An 18,261-nucleotide genomic window follows, 5' to 3' on the forward strand; every position below is an offset into this window, starting at 1 on the left:
CAGGTATGATAAACCACAGTTAAGTTATGTTTTAACAGCGGGGGCAATCACTTTTTCACACAGGGCCATGTAGGTTTGGATTTTTTTCTCCCTTAATAATAAAAACCTTCATTTAAAAACTGCATTTTGTGTCAATTGGTCCATAAAATGACAGAAAATGGTGAAAAATGTTGATCAAAGTCTAGTATGACGTCCTCAAATGTCTTGTTTTGTCCACAATTCAAAGATATTCAATTTACTGTCAGAGAGGAGTAAAGGAAACAGAAAACATTCACATTTCAGCGAATCAGAGAATTTTGACTTTTTTTTTTTTTTATATAAAAAAAAATACTCAAACCAATTCATTTCTTATCAAAACGGGCAGATTAATTTAATGGTCGATTAATAATAGATTAAGTGTTGCAGTTCTGTAATGGAATATAGTTTCCGTTTGTTTGATATCCAGATTACATAATCCTGTTAAATGTAATCCAGTAACCCCTAAACCCAGACATGGATGACAAATTAGGAAAATATGACAAAAGTGGTGAAATGGCTTTAAAATATGGAAACACAGTGACTGAAAGCTCGTATGTTTCTAACAACACAGAAGGCAAAGAAGCAACTTTCTGCTCTTCTGCATTAAAGCCACTAGATGTCGCTGTCACGCCACAGATCCTTTGTTGCTGATTATCAAGAGAGAAGGTTGTCCAGTGATTTTCTGGTGTAAGAAGATCGAAAGGTTTTATAGTTTTAAATAATTATGTAATTGAACGTGTCCCTTTGATTGGATTAAGCATGTGGCACACAGTTCTGGTTGTGAAATAACTTCGTCTGGTCAGAGCTGAGTGATGATCTCACTTGCCTTTCCATTAATTTAGGAGAATACTGAAGGTCTGCATGACCCCACAGCAGAGGAGGAGAAATTACACCTATTCTTTACTCAAGTAGAGGTACAGATACTTCTATTAAAAAAAAACTGGTGAAAGTAGAAGTATTGATTCAACTTCTTTACTCAAGTACAAGTGAAAATGTACTCAAAGTATAAAAGTAAAAGGAAAGGAAGTTAAAGACATTTCTACTGGCTGCTTTTGTGCAGAAGTAAGATTTGACCATGCTCCACTCTCCCTCTCTGTCTTGTCATGTGTTTTACTTCATTTTTGTCTTCTGTGAATGACCAACTGTGTTAAGTTGGGAAACTTAAAATCTAAAATAAAAGTTGTACTAATTCAAAAATTAAAAAATCAGTTGCCACAATTGTTTTGAGTTCATAGACTCAAAACCTGCAGGTTATCAGATCTTAAATATTTGGAGTTATGGCATCATATATATTCTTTTCAAAAATTCATTATTTCATGTTCAGTAAAGTTCATATTAATCAAAAAATTGTAGTTAAACACAAAACAAAGAAAATTCTACTGGCATTCGAAAACTTTGAGTTCTGCTAACTAATGTGGGTTTATAGTGTTGTTACAGCGTTTTTGTCTCTTTATGTCTTTTTTGTCTTGTTACACTGATTTTGTCATTTTCATATTATGTCTTTTACATAATTTTTGTCTTGTTACATCATGTTACATTGTTTTCATCTTGTCACATCATTCTTGTGTTGTTAAGTCTACGCCATTTTTTACGTTGCTTTTGTCTCTTTTTCATTTTATTGTGTTTTATACATAGTTTTTCATTTTTTGTCTTTTGCATTGTTTTTGTCTTGTTATGTCGTTTTTGTCTTGTTACATCTTTTACATCGTTTTCATCTTCTTACTTCTTTTATGTCATTTTCATGATTGTGTCGTATGCTCTGATGGATACACCAAGGAATCATTTTTTTCTGTGTTATTGTTACATCCATTCAGGTTGATCAGTCTTGATGTTGGGATGGAGTGTACAATGATGCAAAATAAGAATAATCAATAATTCACCTCAAACATATTAAATCTAAAGTAACAAGCCTGTTTTGAAAGTGTAAGGAGTAGAAATGCAGATATTGTTTTCATATGTACAGTAGTGAAGTATTTGTACTTAGTTACCTCCCTCCTCTGCTCTACAGCCTGTGTTAGAGGATATACACACACACATGGATCTCTTTGTGATAGCCTGTGAAACACTCCAGGAGCTCCAGCCAAAGGGTCAGCAGCTGCAGCGAGGCCTCCCATCAACAAACAGACAGAGACGCACGCGATAAGCTGTCAGTCTGCATGTCACCAGAGGTGATCTGGCTGTAGAAATGGTCAAACTACAACCAGATACCATTTTGATACAGCTTGCGTTGTTTCTTAAACCTTGTTATGGTACTTTGTCCAAGTCTGTCCTGTCTGTTTGTCTGCGCACAGTCTTAGCTGTAAAGTCTCCAGACATCAGCACTCTGGGCTGTTTTTCACATACAGTGTTTTGGTCTCTTTGGAGCTCCATGGCACTACCAGGAGGCTCAATCCTTTTCTCACGGCCTAAATCTGCCCCTCTGTATGCGAGCCCTGGCATTAAAACCTCAGAGTCTGGCTGCTCTCCCCAAAGCATGCTGCACATGTTTTCAATTAAAAATATGATGCCAAGATTACTGTTCTGCTGAACACACATCTCTTCCTGACATATTAATTATTATTTACCTGTGGGCAGTAAAACAATTCAAGTATGAGAATATTAAAGCAATGTAACTTGATTACTCTCCATTACTTTTGGATTACCTCAATGTAAAGCCTAATATAGAGTTTTTACGGCTGCAACTAGTTTCATCATCTATTAATTGGTTGGTCAAAACATTCAGTTTACTGTCAGAGGAGTAAAGAAACAAGAAAATATTCACGTTTTTCCTTGAAAAGATTAATCGACTATCAGAACAGATAAAATCAAGTTAATAGTCGATCAAGAATAGATTAGTCATTGCAGGTCCAAGTTTTTTTTTTTAATCTGTAACTGTAATGAATTACGGATGTCAGACTCAAAAACGGTTGGCTGAATTTTAGCAGCCACTTAGTTTTTCGAATACTGACACCTGAAAAGTTTTGTCTGGATTTATGAACCCTAAAGAATTGTTAGAAATCAGGTGCCAAAACATGCATTTACCCTCTGGAAATTTCAAAGAGGAATCACATCACATCAGATCACATAAATTCAGATTTATAGTTTTCAAAGTAAAATATTTCACTGCTATGAATTCACAATCAGGATTCAGTCATTTAAAAAATGAGAATTATTTTGGTCTTTCTTTAACCCCACAGCCTCGTGTCCTCAGCTAACTGCATCAACTTTGTCATTCTCCGTCAGAACACCACCTTTAAAGATACCAACTCTGTGATTACAACACAACACAACACAACACAACACAACACAACACAACACAACACAACGCCCATTGCAGCTGAGGTCAACTCTCAGACCTGCCCTGCTTCATCACCCTTCAGTAACAAATAGTCCTTACGTTGTTGTGCAGGGAGACAAGTGAAAACATATCTTAAAGATCATGCGCCATCCTTACGTAATCTCTCTGTTGCTGTGCAAGACGTACAATTATAGACCTTTTTGTGTTCATCGACAATAAAGCCTCCCATCAGGTTTCAGACTTAGTGTTATTCAATCAGAACTAAGTGGACTGACTTGTTTTAAAAGTAGCCAGCAGTCTGCTCACTGGTAAAAATCTCTCACGGAAATCTCTGCCAAATTTGCTTCACTAATCCGATTATAAAATGTTTTTGTACAACTGTGGGTATAATAACAAGTTCACTAAAGAACTACCTGGTACCTTATCTAGTACCTGTGGTAAACATGTCATAAACACACCATGGGCCAAATATATTCAGCAATAAAGAATTGTGGCAAGTATCTGCTCACAAACATCATGTTTTGTCAGAGGTGGGAAGTAAAGTACAAATGCTTTCCTACTGTACTCAAGTAGATTAGTCAGATGTCTGTACTTTACTTGAGTTTACTTGACAACTTTTTCCTTCTACTCCCTACATTTTAAGACAAATATTTGTACTTTCAATTTCTTACAGACACTGCCTTCCCAAAATCAGGACATTATTTCTCCCTAAATGTTTGGAAAACTAACAACAGACGAGTCCTTGGACAGTGCATAACACACCTGACCAACATTACACAACAAAAACTAAACAAAAGATGCAAAAATGTAACACGACAACAACAACAAAAAAATGTAACAAGACTAAAAGTAGTAAAAAGACCACAAATGACATAACAAGATGAAAAAGACAACAAGGCGAAAAAAAGTCATATGGCATATGCTAGTATAGCATAACATAGCATAGCATAGCATAGCATAGCATAGCATATCGTGGGATAGTATATTGTAGTATTGTACAGTATAGCATAGCATACCATAGCATAGGATAGTATAGTATAGCATAGTAAAGTATAGCATGGCATACTATAGTATAGCATGGTATAGTATAGTCAACAGATATTAGTACATTTACAAGTTCTGTACTTCAGTACAATTTCGAGGTCCTTTAAACTTCTACTCCACTACACTTTGGAAGCCAATATTGTACTCTTTATTGCACTACATTTATTTAACAACTTTAGTCACAAGTTACTTTGCGGATTTGGATTATAAATGCAAAATATAAACCAAAGGATAAAACACAATGTATTATTATAGATTAATTTCGCCAGAAAAACAGGTGAAGTTAGCTCCACCTTTACCAGCTCCAACTTGAACATGCAAGATTAATACTTTAATGCATAACTAAATATAATACAGTGATATATTACTTCTTATCATGAAATGGGCTATTCTGCATGATGCATGGTTTTACTTTTGGTACTTTAAGTATAGTTTACTTTTGTAAGTAAGATTTTGAATGCAAGACTTTAACTTTTTACACAGTGGTATTACTATTTTGAATTAAGTAATTAAAGATCTGAGTATTTCTTCCACCACTGACCAGTGGGTAAAATGATTAATTCATATTTTAATACTGGATATTGCTTTCAAGTGAATACTTGAACTTGTGGGAACAACTTGTTCTGTCTGGTTTGGCGTCACTAGAGGGCGCTTCATCACTTGTTTACACTACCAGTCCAAATGTTCACATGTTCATTCTCTTTTCAGTTTGTGTCTCACATTTTAAATCAGGTTTATATATGAAGATATTTTTCACGCTTTACATGTTGACTGATGAGAGAAACAAAGTGAAACTCCTTTGTCTGTCTGTGTGTCTCCGTGTGTATTTTCTCTCTTTGTTATTTACCACAATGACGCTGTGAGTGTCTCCCTCATCTCCTCCTCCGCACGAGCTGATCACGTTCTTGTTGGACCAATCAGAAGCGGCGGCGACGCTCAGCAGCGCTATAAATCCAACGTGAAGACGGTAAGGGAAGCAGGAATGAGAAACAATAGAAACCTTCACAGTCACACCGACTACACCTCTAGAGACTCTACTGATCTCTTGATATTTTTCTACACTTAACATAAGGTAAGGAGTTTTCTGATGAGTCCATGTTTACAGAGAGCTGCAGCTGGATTCATTTCTACAAGAACTTTCCTTCTGTTATAACCTGTTATTTTAATGTTTAGTTGTTGACTTCAGTCTAACATTAGATGCTGTTATATGTAACTGTTTGTTAACGTCCTTGTCCTGTCTCATATGAGCTTTTATTTGTCGTTCATATGAGTCAGAGCAACAGATGATCAGACAGGTTGTAGGCTGAATTGGTGCTGTTGTTTAATCAGTCATAATATAACTATTGACTTTGAGACTTCACTTTTCAATAACTTTTCATGATTCCCTCTCATTTCACCAGTGTGTTAAGATGTACTGAGCAGGGCTGTTTCTAGCTTTTCTGGGGGCCCATGCTAAATGTTGTTTTTGGGGGGGGGAGTTCCCTTTAAGGGCCCAACCGCATAGTCCACACATAGCAAGAAACACCCCTGGCACTGGCTTATGGTGTGAAGTTTATCTCATCTGCCCTTTCCACTCTGCAGGTTTTGGGGTCAAGAAAAATGGCCACCTCAGCAAGTTCAAAACTGAACAAAGCTGTCAAGCAGCAGTACATGGACCTCCCTCAGGGGGACAAGGTTCAAGCCATGTACATCTGGATAGATGGGTCTGGAGAGGGAGTGCGCTGCAAGACCAGAACTTTAGATTCTGAGCCCAAGACGATTGAGGGTAAGATCTGACTCCTATATGATCAAAGATAATGATTAAAATGGATAAAATGATCACTTGTGCAAGATCTTTTGCAGGTCTAGGATTCCATTCTAGACATGACTCAATCCCAACATCCACAACAGCATGCAATAAAACATGGCTAAAGATCTTTTTAAGAATGTGAAGCAGATGATTGATTTCAGTTATTTTTCTGCATCAGATCTCCCTGAGTGGAACTTCGATGGCTCCAGCACCTACCAGTCAGAGGGCTCCAACAGCGACATGTTCCTGATCCCTGCAGCCATGTTCAGGGACCCATTCAGGAAAGACCCCAACAAGCTGGTGCTCTGCGAGGTGCTCAAGTACAACCGCAAGCCAGCTGGTGAGCAGATGACAACAAACCTGAAAGTCATCGCGACTAAAGCTGTCTTGTATTTCACCTAATCCCTGTCGTTGTTCCAACAGAAACCAACCTGCGCAAATCCTGTAGACAGATCATGAGCATGGTGGAGAACAACCACCCGTGGTTTGGCATGGAGCAGGAGTACACCCTCCTGGGCACGGATGGCCATCCCTTTGGTTGGCCCTCCAACGGATTCCCAGGTCCACAAGGTGCGGATCGGGTATATAGTTGGTTTCACTGTTGATCAATCCATAAGACCAGCTGAGTCTTAATATTTATTGTGTTTCTACCTGATTAGGGCCTTATTACTGTGGAGTGGGAGCAGATAAGGCGTATGGACGAGACATAGTGGAAGCACACTACAGAGCCTGTCTCTATGCTGGAGTTAAGATCTGTGGCACCAACGCTGAAGTCATGCCAGCTCAGGTATGGTCCAAGTGTCTTTTTATTTCCTTTTATGGCATTTGTAGTTAATCTGTTGTTAAATTGTGTAATACCAGTTAATAATTGGTTATTGATGTTAACAGTGCTGTCTCTGTTGTGTTTCAGTGGGAGTTCCAAATTGGGCCTTGTGAAGGTATCAACATGGGCGACCACCTGTGGGTTGCCCGCTTCATCCTTCACAGAGTGTGTGAGGATTTCGGCGTGGTGGCGACCTTCGACCCCAAACCGATCCCAGGGAACTGGAACGGTGCCGGCTGTCACACCAATTTCAGCACGAAGGAGATGCGAGAGGACGGTGGACTGAAGTAAGGCTAAGCTGTGGTAAATTACGTCTAAGACCTCGATTTTTGGATTTTGAGTGAGTTCCTAATCCCCTCTGTCCTTCACAGAATCATTGAGGAGTCCATCGAAAGGCTGGCAAAGAGACACAGGTATCACATCCGGGCCTATGATCCCAAAGGCGGGCTCGACAACGCCAGACGCCTCACCGGTCGTCACGAAACCTCAAACATTGACGAGTTCTCGGCCGGTGTGGCCAACCGTGGTGCCAGCATCCGCATCCCTCGCCAGGTTGGGCAGGACAAGAAGGGCTACTTCGAGGACCGCCGTCCATCCGCAAACTGCGACCCTTACATCGTCACAGAGGCTCTGGTGCGCACATGTTTACTCAAAGAAGAGGGAGAAGAGCCCACAGAGTACAGCAAATGAACAGTCTAAGACCAAGTGTCTCGCCAGTACTGTATCTAGCCTTACCTGTTTCAAGACTACATGGATTGATTTTTACTTTTTGATTTTTTTTACTTGAGAGATGAAATAATGATTGAGGTATTCCTGCATTCTTTGTTCAGGAAGTCTTTACCTCTGGTGCAAGCACTGCCATCTTGCCAATGCATTTAGTCATGGTAGCTGATCATTTGTATAGAATTACATTGTTTTACTGTGTTTAACTTGTACTAATGAAAAGTGCAACAGGATGTTGCTGTAGATCTTGTAACTCTGACCCAAAGGATCCCAAAGGCATTTGAATGTTTTTATCAGTCTTGGCCTCTGTCAACAATGGTGGTTTTATCATGTTGTAGATAGATAAGGTCGCATAAGCCAACTTTTGTATGTTTTTTCCTGTTTTTTCACTTGTAATTGTAAGAGTATTTTAATAAACTGCTAACATTTTTACATCTGACTCGTGACTCTAGCTTAACCGCAAATGTATGCTGTTTTGCCTCAGGTCATACTCTGACAGAAACCGTCTGTCACATCCAGAGTATCAGCTGATATTAGTTTCTGGAACGTGACCAGCATTGAAGGGAAAATGCACTCTAATGTTTAACAAATGGTGGTTAATTAAGATGAGGGAACATTGGCAACCTCCTCCTGCTTATTCAAACAGATAAACAGACCAGGCGGCCTTACCTAGAAAATCAACATGACGTCAAACCTGTAAAAGGATTTCAACAGATATTTCATTCACTCTGCAGGCGCTGACAACAGCCACATGAGTGTGCTGGCTATGCTAACTGCTGAGGGCTTGTTCTTCTGTGCCACACGTCAATGTAAAAATAGTGTGTTCAACTGTCTCTCTGGTATGTTGTTTTGACACAGGCCTCGATAACCTCTGCACTAGTTTTAAAGTAAGCCAGGAAAGCAGGGGAGTTCCTTCCAAAATACTGTAAGTCTGAGGATCTGAGTTCATCCTGAGCAGTTAGTTGTATAGAGCAATGTTTGACTCACCATGTTGCATTAGCTATTCAAGCAAGTTAAGGTAACTAATATCATTGAGTGATTAGACTAAAATTAGTCACATTTACATAAGAAAAAGCCTTTATGCAGAGTTTATTATGTGTCCCCATGGACATCAAGTGAAAAGGCACATATATACTGTTCTGCGTGCTCCCTTAAAACTCCTCACCATGTTGTTTTTATTGGAAACTTTTACTGTTTGATTCAGTGTCATAACTGCATCTGGTTGGGTTTGTACCAAGTTTAGTATAGAATAGCATAGTATAGTGTGGTATAGTATGGCATAATAAAGCATAGTATCGCAGAGCATAGTGTAGTATAGTATAGTATAGTTTGGCATAGCATAATCTACTATAGTGTAGTATAGTATAACATAGTAAAGCATAGTTTAGCATAGCACAGTATAGTATAGTATAGCATAGCTTTGAATTAGTATCTCAAACCATTTGCAGTGGTAGAATGTAAGTACATACATTTACTCAATTAGCTGTATGAAGTAATGTAAAGTTCACCATACTGCATTAGTTATTTAAGCAAGTTAAGGTAACTAATATCATTTAGTAATTACACCAAAAAGAAAAACCTTTAAGACCAGGCTGAATATTAACCTTGGACATCATATGAAAAGAAACATGCACACTGTTCTGTTCTGTATACTCCTTTTGAACTCCTCACCATGTCGTTTTTTTTGTAACTTTTGCTCTTTGATTCAGTGCCATGACTGCCTCCGGTTTCTTTTGATTTGTTTCACTTGTCATGACTTTCCCCAAAAACCTGATTTGAAAACAGGTTGATCAGAGCAGATAGACAGTATGTACTGGCCTGATGAGGGTTAGTCATCCCTCATAACCGGTCCCAACATGTTTTTGTGCCAAAATAAGTGAATCAGATTTAGTTATAAGTTTGTTCAGTCCACTCAGCAGTCGTAGAGGGATGGCTTGGGCTGGATAAGGTATGCATCCATAGTCAGTGTATTGTCTACAGTAGATGGCAGACAGCATGACCCCACTTTGGAGAAGCAGCAGGAGTACTGGTGTTGAAAGCTAAGCAATGTGCTGCTGTGGACAGGGTCTGCAGCAAAACATATCTTAGACACCTAAAAAATCATTATCACTTTAAGTATATGCTATATTTTGAATATTTTCACCACTTAACTTTGTTGTCAGACAGCCTTTCTGGCTTGAAACCGCCATTTTATAAGCCAAATATTACTCTCTCCAATGCCACCAGACTCCTTTGAAAAAACATTTTTGCCAGTGGAGTCTGGTTGGTTTGGACAGAGCGATATTTGGCTTATATAATGGCAGTTTCCTGTCTGAAAAGGCTGTCTGACATCAAGGTAAAGATGTGAAAACAGTCTAAATATAGTGTAGACTTAAACTGATACAGATTTTTTTTTTTTTTGGTAGCCAGTACTCCTGCTGCTTTTCCAAACTGGAAGATTGCAGTTCAGCAGCAATATTAAGTTATTTTTAACATGTAAAATGTTGTTCAAAATAATTAATAGACTGTTTGGTGAGGACACAAGGAAAGAGTACCTTGGCCTCTATTATTCTTGGTCTTAAGGGTAACCTGGTGAGGGTAGACTTTTTGCATGGCATACAGTAATATTTATATGAAACAGTTTAATTCAAAATAATGTCTTAATGTAATTAGGTCATTTCACATGTCCCACAGTTGTGGGACATTAACAAAAGTGGCGTTTGGACCCATAAAATGCTTCATAAATGCTTTTTTTTTTTTTTTAGTGAGAAATTTTAACATCAATCCAAAATTTCACTTCTGTGATTTAAAGTACCCACAGATGAAAAAACAACCCACCAGGTGACTTAACGTGAACTGGTACTCAGTAGCACTGTAATTTAGTCAGAGCCATTACAAGTACAGAGTTTGGTACCCAATCCTTGTTGGAGGCATATTTTGACACTTTTTTCAGAACAATGGAGAGACAAAATACAAAAACACTGGAAGAGTCACTACAGACAAACTCCACTGATTGAGAGGCTTTTAGCACACACTTAAGTGACCTGGACCTGCAATTGAAATGCATTTTTTCCTTTGTATGAATTGTAATGCATATTTACTATTACACAACCTATTGAAATGGTCCTATTGCATTACAAGCAGGGCCCCTTCTCAGCTTCTCCCATGTTATCTGACCTCATTGTATCTTCTATATAGATGGGGTGGATGTACCACAATATGCACAAAACATAGGATAAACATAGATATTTGAGATAAGATACCCTGGACAGATAAACTGGACAAAGAGGAGGTCTCATGAGGAAAAACATTACGCCTAGAGCCTTGTTTCCATGGCAGCTGGAGACTAAAATCGGGCAATCTGTTGTGTGGAGGAGAGGCGGGGGTGGGGCTCCATACTAGGCTGTTACATAACAACGGGTAGGTCAAGAATATGTTGAGTGCACACAAAAAGAGCATAGTAAAACCACAACTGTGGTTCTTTCTTTAAAAAAATGTCCAGGAAAGCCAGTGCGGCATCACATATCAAGGCATAATCTCACTTTGCCCTTTCCATCACACAACACAGACTATTCATTGCAAGAATCTGAGCTGCAACTCAATCAGAGGATCTAGATTTAATCAGATGTCTTGAGTCCAAACAGTAAATGAAGCACCATCCTTAGCTGCATTAGTTCTAATCTCATCACATGCCTGCAGTTTCTTCTGCTCTGGAGGGCCTTTATAGCACCAACTTTCACCATTACCACTGGTGACAACAGACTGCGCCTTCCCCTCCCCCTCTTCCTCAAACCCTCCCGAGCCTCCTCATGTTGGTGGATTTTGGGGACATTTATTGAAAACTGTCCCAGCATGGCTGGCCTGATAGTCGGAAACTCGAGCAGCTGTGAAAGCAGAGCCGCTCAGTTAGACAAAAGGTTAGAGAACCCTGGATGGAGGAGCATGCACGGATCAGACCACCGCAAATTGTGATTGACGTCATAAGGATTTTAAATAAACACCTTTCGGCAGTTGTTTGATGAGTTTGGTTATGAACTGTCTGGAGGGTCGCGATTAAATCTAAGCTTAAACCTTATCCGTGAGTAGCAGATTGAATAAAGTTGCTTTCTGCAGCCAGATAATGGGACACAACAAGGTTCAATTCTGGTTAAATCCGAATTCAGCACAAAAAAAAAACTCAATCATGTTTGGACAAGGAGATTCCTTGTGCACTCATGTGCGTGTCCGATTCAGTTTGGCAGTGCTGCTGCACGTGCACCACAGCTGACCCAGTGATAAGACACATGAGAGCACAGAAAAGCAAGCAACAGCCCTAAGAATAAGCTCAATGCATGCTGATAGAAAAAAAACACAATGTAAACAAGCACAAATCTCAACTTGTAGGCTTCATGGGATAAATAAATTATTAGTTCTTTTTAAAAAAATATTTATTTTATTTATGTGGGCTTTTTTTGGCTTCAATGATAGAAGCAATTGAAGAGTGTGACAGGTCAGACAAACTCGAGGCCCATGGACTGAATCCGGTCCGGTACTTCATTTTATAAGGCCCGTGGTAGCTTGTGAACAATACAATTTGCACAATACAACAAACACAAACTCCTACAACTCTGTGTTCTGGAAGGTAAAAAGACTATTTCTGTTTTGCATAATACAGTTCTGTGCTGATTCACAGAAGGACCGTTTCCATAAACTACATATCCCAGAATGCATGTCAAGGTGTCTAGCTTCTACATGGTGGTGTAAGCTAGATAGCGTCTCAGTATCATATAGGCTACAACCACTTGACTCATGTGCTGAGGCACTTGAGGCACTCTGTACTTTACACCACATAGAGTGAAAAATGAGATTTTACATGTCAATTAGTGCCCTTTAACCTCTTAAGACCCAAGCTCTTGTTTGATATGCATTTTTTTATTTCTCTTTGCTATTTGGGCTTATTGGACCTTGATAAGTATAAAAACTAAGCATCATCTTTTTACATGGTGTAATTTTAGAGAAAAATGATGTCCACATATGTGGACACTCGGCCTGAATTTCCTTAAAACACAATAAAGTCACCTTTGTGTAACAGAGTGCAAAACTCTTTATTTCCACCCTGAACATAGCAGTTTTTTTCCTGGCTGCTTTTTGCATGTATTAATTACACATACAAACGTATTTTTGAACATGTTTTGAAAATCACAGTGCAAAAAACAAAACGAAGTCACAACATTTTTGCCCCTTTTGGACAGTCACAGCTACAGTAAGACATCATATGCTTGTAACAAAATATAAAACATTCAAAGCATTTTGCATTGTCACTGTAGCATATTAATAACACATATAAACGTGTTTAACATGTTCTGAACATCATTGTGCAAAAAAACTAAATAAAAAAAATGCCCGTTTTGGACAGTCAGAGCTACAGTATGGCTCATCTGAAATGCTGCAAACAGTTTCAGGAAGACATCATATGCCTGTAACAAAGTATAAAACATTCAAAGCATTTTGCATTGGCAAAAATAAAAAAAAAAATAAAAAAAAAATGGGGAATGCCCTTTTCCTTAGGAACATGAACACACCTATGTGTGAAAGGCTGTGTAACAGTTGCGATCGGTTTGCAAAATAGTTTAGTGGGGTCCAGCCATGTCTGTCCTGCTCAGTTTCGTCCTCATTCTCAAACTCGGCAAGATTTGGCATCAATGGAGTAGCCCTCCAGCGCATTCCACGTCCTGCACAATCAGAATCAGAATAAAAATAGTTCTTAGTGCAAAGAAAGTTACACATTTACCCATGCAAGCAATTCACTGAGGTGTATTGGTGCATAACATAGTTGAATCTGAGTGGATGTTTATAAGACATTTGAAGATTTATCTTCAAATAAGAACAAATACCTTTATTGTTCTGTCCCTGAGGGCTTGGTCCTGGTGTTGGCTCTTCTGGGCCATCATTTGAGTCATCAGCTTCAATCTGTTGTCTTTGACGGCAACGTCTGGGAGTGTGGGATCTGGCGTCGTAGTCTGAACCTGTACCTGTCCCTGAATCTGTCAACAAGTGTTGTAAATTACCATTTTGCTACAAATATTGAATGGTGCTGTGTTTGTATGTTTTCCTCACAATCTTTCACCTAGCCTTGAAGCCCTAACTGCCTAAAATAAACTAATATCCACTGGGTGTTGCTAACCATTATTTTCACGACGGAGACGTTTACGTCCCCTGCTGTGCTCAGTGGAAATGGGGTCTTCTTCACCACTACTGTCATCATCACTGTTGCTTTGATCCCGTGGTGGAGGCTGATAATCAGCATCCAGGATGGCATCATCATTGTCAGACAAATTATCCAAATCTGACTCTCCATCAAGTATCTCGAGCAGCTCCAGAGCTCTTTCCACAGAAAAACGCTCTGAAAATAAAATCATGAAAAAATCAAATACAAATCCATGTAATTTTTGTATTTATGTATTTATTTATATATTTATTTTGTATTTATTTATGTATTTATTTATTTATTTCACTGGGACAATGTACACACATTTTTGCTAACATATTAGCATTTTTAACAAAGCTAAGTCCCTGTGTACACATACGTGTACATCATGTTTAGCATCATACTAGATCATTACTTTTACAAATTTTTTGTCAAATTTGCATTTCATGGCAAACTTACAATGCTTCTATGCATATCTAAACAAGAATAAGCCAAGAAATATGATTGGACTTCTTACCTTGTCGGCGTTTTCATTTGGAGTGGCCAGCCGAACTTTGCCATGTGCTGGCGGCCATTTTGAATTTTTCCTGAAGTGTGTAGTACTCTTCTGACACCACTGGGTGGTAGTGTAAGGGTCCACGTATGTGGCCATAAGGCCCCAGTTAAGCAGAATTAGCTACTATGTTAATATAACCCAAAATGTGATGTCCACGCATGTGTACGCCAGGTCTTAAGAGAAGAGTGTTTGTCAGGGGATTTTGTTACCTCTGGACTCTCTTGTAACAATCTGCACGCTAAGCTATACTAACTGGCTGCTGGCTGCAGCTATATATTTAGCTCACACACGAGAGTGGTCTCAATCTCATCTATCTCTTGATAATAATCTATTCCTTTAATAGGCTAGACAGCCATTTATTTGTGGTGCACAATTCTGAGTCTGGTTAACCATATGGGTAAAACACAAAAGTCAGTTTCTACATTTTGTGACGTCATCATCTCTTTGTGAAAACACTCCAATATAAACATTTCTATTTACACCCACAGAGGAGCCACTCGGGAGACAGTTTGTAGGTCAGTGTTGTGCATGAATGCACTAAAATAGAGGCGTTCATTGACCTGGCTTATATTTTTGGTGAATGGTGAACTGAACTACTTGCAATTAATGGACATGAGCGTGAGCGTCGTTCACTCCTGAGAGACATATGGGTGCTCACATCGCCAGCTGATTAAAAAAATTGCGATCGCAGAAGTGTTGACACGATCTCGAAGCCTCATGTTTCTCTGTAATTCTGTGGTTTATCAGTGAAGTGTATGAACTACAGTGTAGACTGCAGTCTGGTAATGGCGAGAAACAGACTGATAGATCCATGTTATACTCTAATCGTCTGTATCTATGAATATGATTATTATGTAGAATCCAATGTCCCTGGTAAGAAAGTTCTATTTCAGATTAAACTGAAAAAGAAAAAAAAAATGGGAGAAATGAATATAAACTTGTGCATTTTTGAGACTGTGAAACTAAACAATGTTAACTTTGAGCTGAACTATAAGTGTTGCAAATGGAACGGCTATGACATCAGACAAATTTCAGACTTGTTATGACAATAAAAGCATCAGTGAATCATCAATCAATTAAGTGTGAACTTGCACAACACTGTAATTAACAGGAACCGGTTTAAAAAGAGCAGGAAATCAGGTTTTCCCACCATATTACCGACACATACAAACCCATCATGAATTTTAAATCTGTCTCCCACATGCCGTTGAGTTTCTTGTTGTATCCATGTCAATGTGTGCCTGCTTCAGGTTTTGCACAGCGCGCACAGTAAATAGACCTGCGCTGAAAGTCACTGCAAACCTGAGAAGTTGTAAACATGGGTCAAAGCTTCAGCTGTTTTTCTCCTCTGTGTCTGGCTGACAAGACCAGGCTAGACGCTTCCTCACTGAGAGATTCTTCTCCTCCCGGCCTGTTTTGGTGAACTCTGTGATGGTGTCATGTTGTTAGCACACAGCTGGGACAAAAAGTTCTCTCTCTCTCTCTCTCCCACTTTTTTTTTTTCTGCACGTGCTTGCTAGTTGAGTACGTTTTTTTCTTTGGGAAAACTTTCAAGGATTGCAACATGGTCCTGAAAGAGTTTGTTTAGATGCTGTAGCAGGAAAAATGTTATGCTGATACTGTTGTTCCTCACAGTTGCTTCTCATGTTCTGTCACAAACTAACCGGTTATCTGTTCCTTCGGAGTAACAATTTCTTATAACACAAGCACATTCCTAAACTTTAGATTCATTCTATCCCAGCCAGATTCACCTTCTCCCAACCTCTTTGTTTCCTTACCCTATAAACGACAATTTATACTCCTGACTGATTGTCAGTTCCTTTACACTCTGTGTGACTGTGTACTGATCCTTTGCAAAGTTCTATTAAAACACCACGAAGACATCGGTCATTGTGCCGGTCTTCATTTTCAGATTTTCCACCACAATGCTCTAGCTGCTTTTAAGGAGTATTTTGTGCTGACTTTGCAGGACAAACAAATCACAAATCACCTCTTTGATTATCTTTGATTTTGCATAGTTTTTCTGTATATAAAGAAACCACAACAATCAATCACTGCCAACATATAGGACTGATAAGTTTTAAGCAAGAGTAAACCAAAGTGACTTGCTTTCGTAACTGATTTGTTCCCTTTCCTTCGCCACCCCTCTTAGTTGCGTTTTCACCTCCCCCGCTGTCGAATCCCATCCTGAAGTTTACAATCCCTCTACTCCAAAACCTTCAGGAACCGCGAGGGCAACACCACCCCCATCCTCCAGCCACAAAGATAATGGAATTTTACAAAGGTCACACAAGTAAGCACAGGGTGAGCAAAAACCAGACAGAGCTGCCCATGCCTCTGGGCCTGACGTAAGTAGGTTACCATAAAAACACCTCAATTAGCAGTTCTAGGAAAAGCTGCTGGTACAACTGTCCCTTCTGAAATTCCTCAGGATATTTCAAGAAAAAAAAACATATTTTACTATACATGTATGTTGGATTTTATTGATCAGCAATCAGTGCCCCAGTGGTGGTCAGAGTCTTGACCATTAGTCACGCTCCATGCTTTGAGTTTCTTTTTGCTCTAGAGCATGAGGTCAGTCCAAGACAGGATGATGTGATTCTTCCTTTTGCAAACTTTTGCAAGTTTGATGTAGTCCTGGTAAAAGTCTTATGTGTTTGTAATGCCACTAAACACCATTTGCGTTGCATTTCCAAAAGCAACAGTGTTAAAAATACATTTACAATATGCAGAGGGAGTATTAGAATAAAATACAACAGGTCAAAATTAAACAATAAAAAGAAATGCGATTTAAAAGTTAACAGATACAGAAAGAGTGATGTAGTTTAGGGGCCATAGATGCAAATAAAGGAAATGTATTGCTGCTAAGCCAGAAAAGGATCAGTATCACGTTATTATGTCAAAGGTTTATTGTTATAACAAGATATTTTCATGTTATTACGACATTCAAACTTTTAAAATTATAATAAATGACCATGTTATCACATTATAACATGAAATGTTTTATGTTATAGCAATAAGTTCTCATGTTCTAACATGAAACATTTCATTTTTCACTATTATATTGTTATAACTAGATGTTTATCAGGTTATAACAAGACATTTTCATGTTAATACAACATTCAAATTTTGCATGTTATAACAATAAATCTATCAATCTTGTTATAACATTTAAAGATTCATGTTATATGTTACAATTTATTGTTCTAACATTTTACATTGTAATGTGATTATTTCTACTGTTATCACATAACAACTAATATTTTTATAACGTAATATGATATCCTATTATAAAGTGAAACATTTCATGTTATAACAATTAGTTTTCAGGTTTTAATATGAAACTTTTCACTTTAGAACAAAATAAATAGTTTATTGTTATAACACAAAAAGTATGTATATTGGAATAACATAAAAATACCTTGTTATACATGAACATGAACATGAAAAACATCTTTGTCAGAACAATAAAATTTTCATGTTTTATCGTGACACTAATCGTTTTCTATAACACGTGACTATTTCTGAATCTGTTAACTTCTAGATCACATTTCTTCATTACAGTCTAAATGTATTTTTAACACTTTGGAAGAAAGGTTTCTTGTTATAGTGTGATAAGATTGTATATTGTAATAACATATATCTTGTTAATCTTGTTGTAACAATAAACTTTTCACAATATAGTGGTACTGATCTGTTTTTCTTTTTCTGGCTTGGCAGCAATAAGTTTCTGTAGCAAATGGTCTCATTTTGTCCAAAGAAACATTCAGACTCCATCTCCATACAAAAACTTTATTATGAGATATAAAAAGATTTATTTATCTCAACCACTGAGAAGCTGCAGCTGGGGGACTCTTAGCATGAA

General features: G+C 38.2%; 1 protein-coding gene across 1 annotated transcript; it reads left to right on the forward strand.

The window, feature by feature from the left end:
• The first annotated feature begins 5,253 nt into the window (after positions 1 to 5,253).
• Positions 5,254 to 8,051, forward strand: glulb (glutamate-ammonia ligase (glutamine synthase) b). Its single transcript, XM_084722479.1, has 7 exons — positions 5,254 to 5,411; positions 5,921 to 6,104; positions 6,307 to 6,468; positions 6,552 to 6,698; positions 6,788 to 6,915; positions 7,039 to 7,238; positions 7,323 to 8,051. Exons 2-7 carry the CDS (start codon positions 5,939 to 5,941, stop codon positions 7,639 to 7,641), a joined length of 1,122 nt encoding a protein of 373 aa, XP_084578605.1. The 5' UTR covers positions 5,254 to 5,411; positions 5,921 to 5,938; the 3' UTR covers positions 7,642 to 8,051.
• The last annotated feature ends 10,210 nt before the right edge of the window (positions 8,052 to 18,261 follow it).

The sequence above is a fragment of the Lutjanus erythropterus genome, chromosome 7 (genome assembly GCF_056507025.1).
Source record: "Lutjanus erythropterus isolate fLutEry1 chromosome 7, fLutEry1.hap2, whole genome shotgun sequence".
Lineage (NCBI taxonomy): Eukaryota > Metazoa > Chordata > Actinopteri > Lutjaniformes > Lutjanidae > Lutjanus > Lutjanus erythropterus.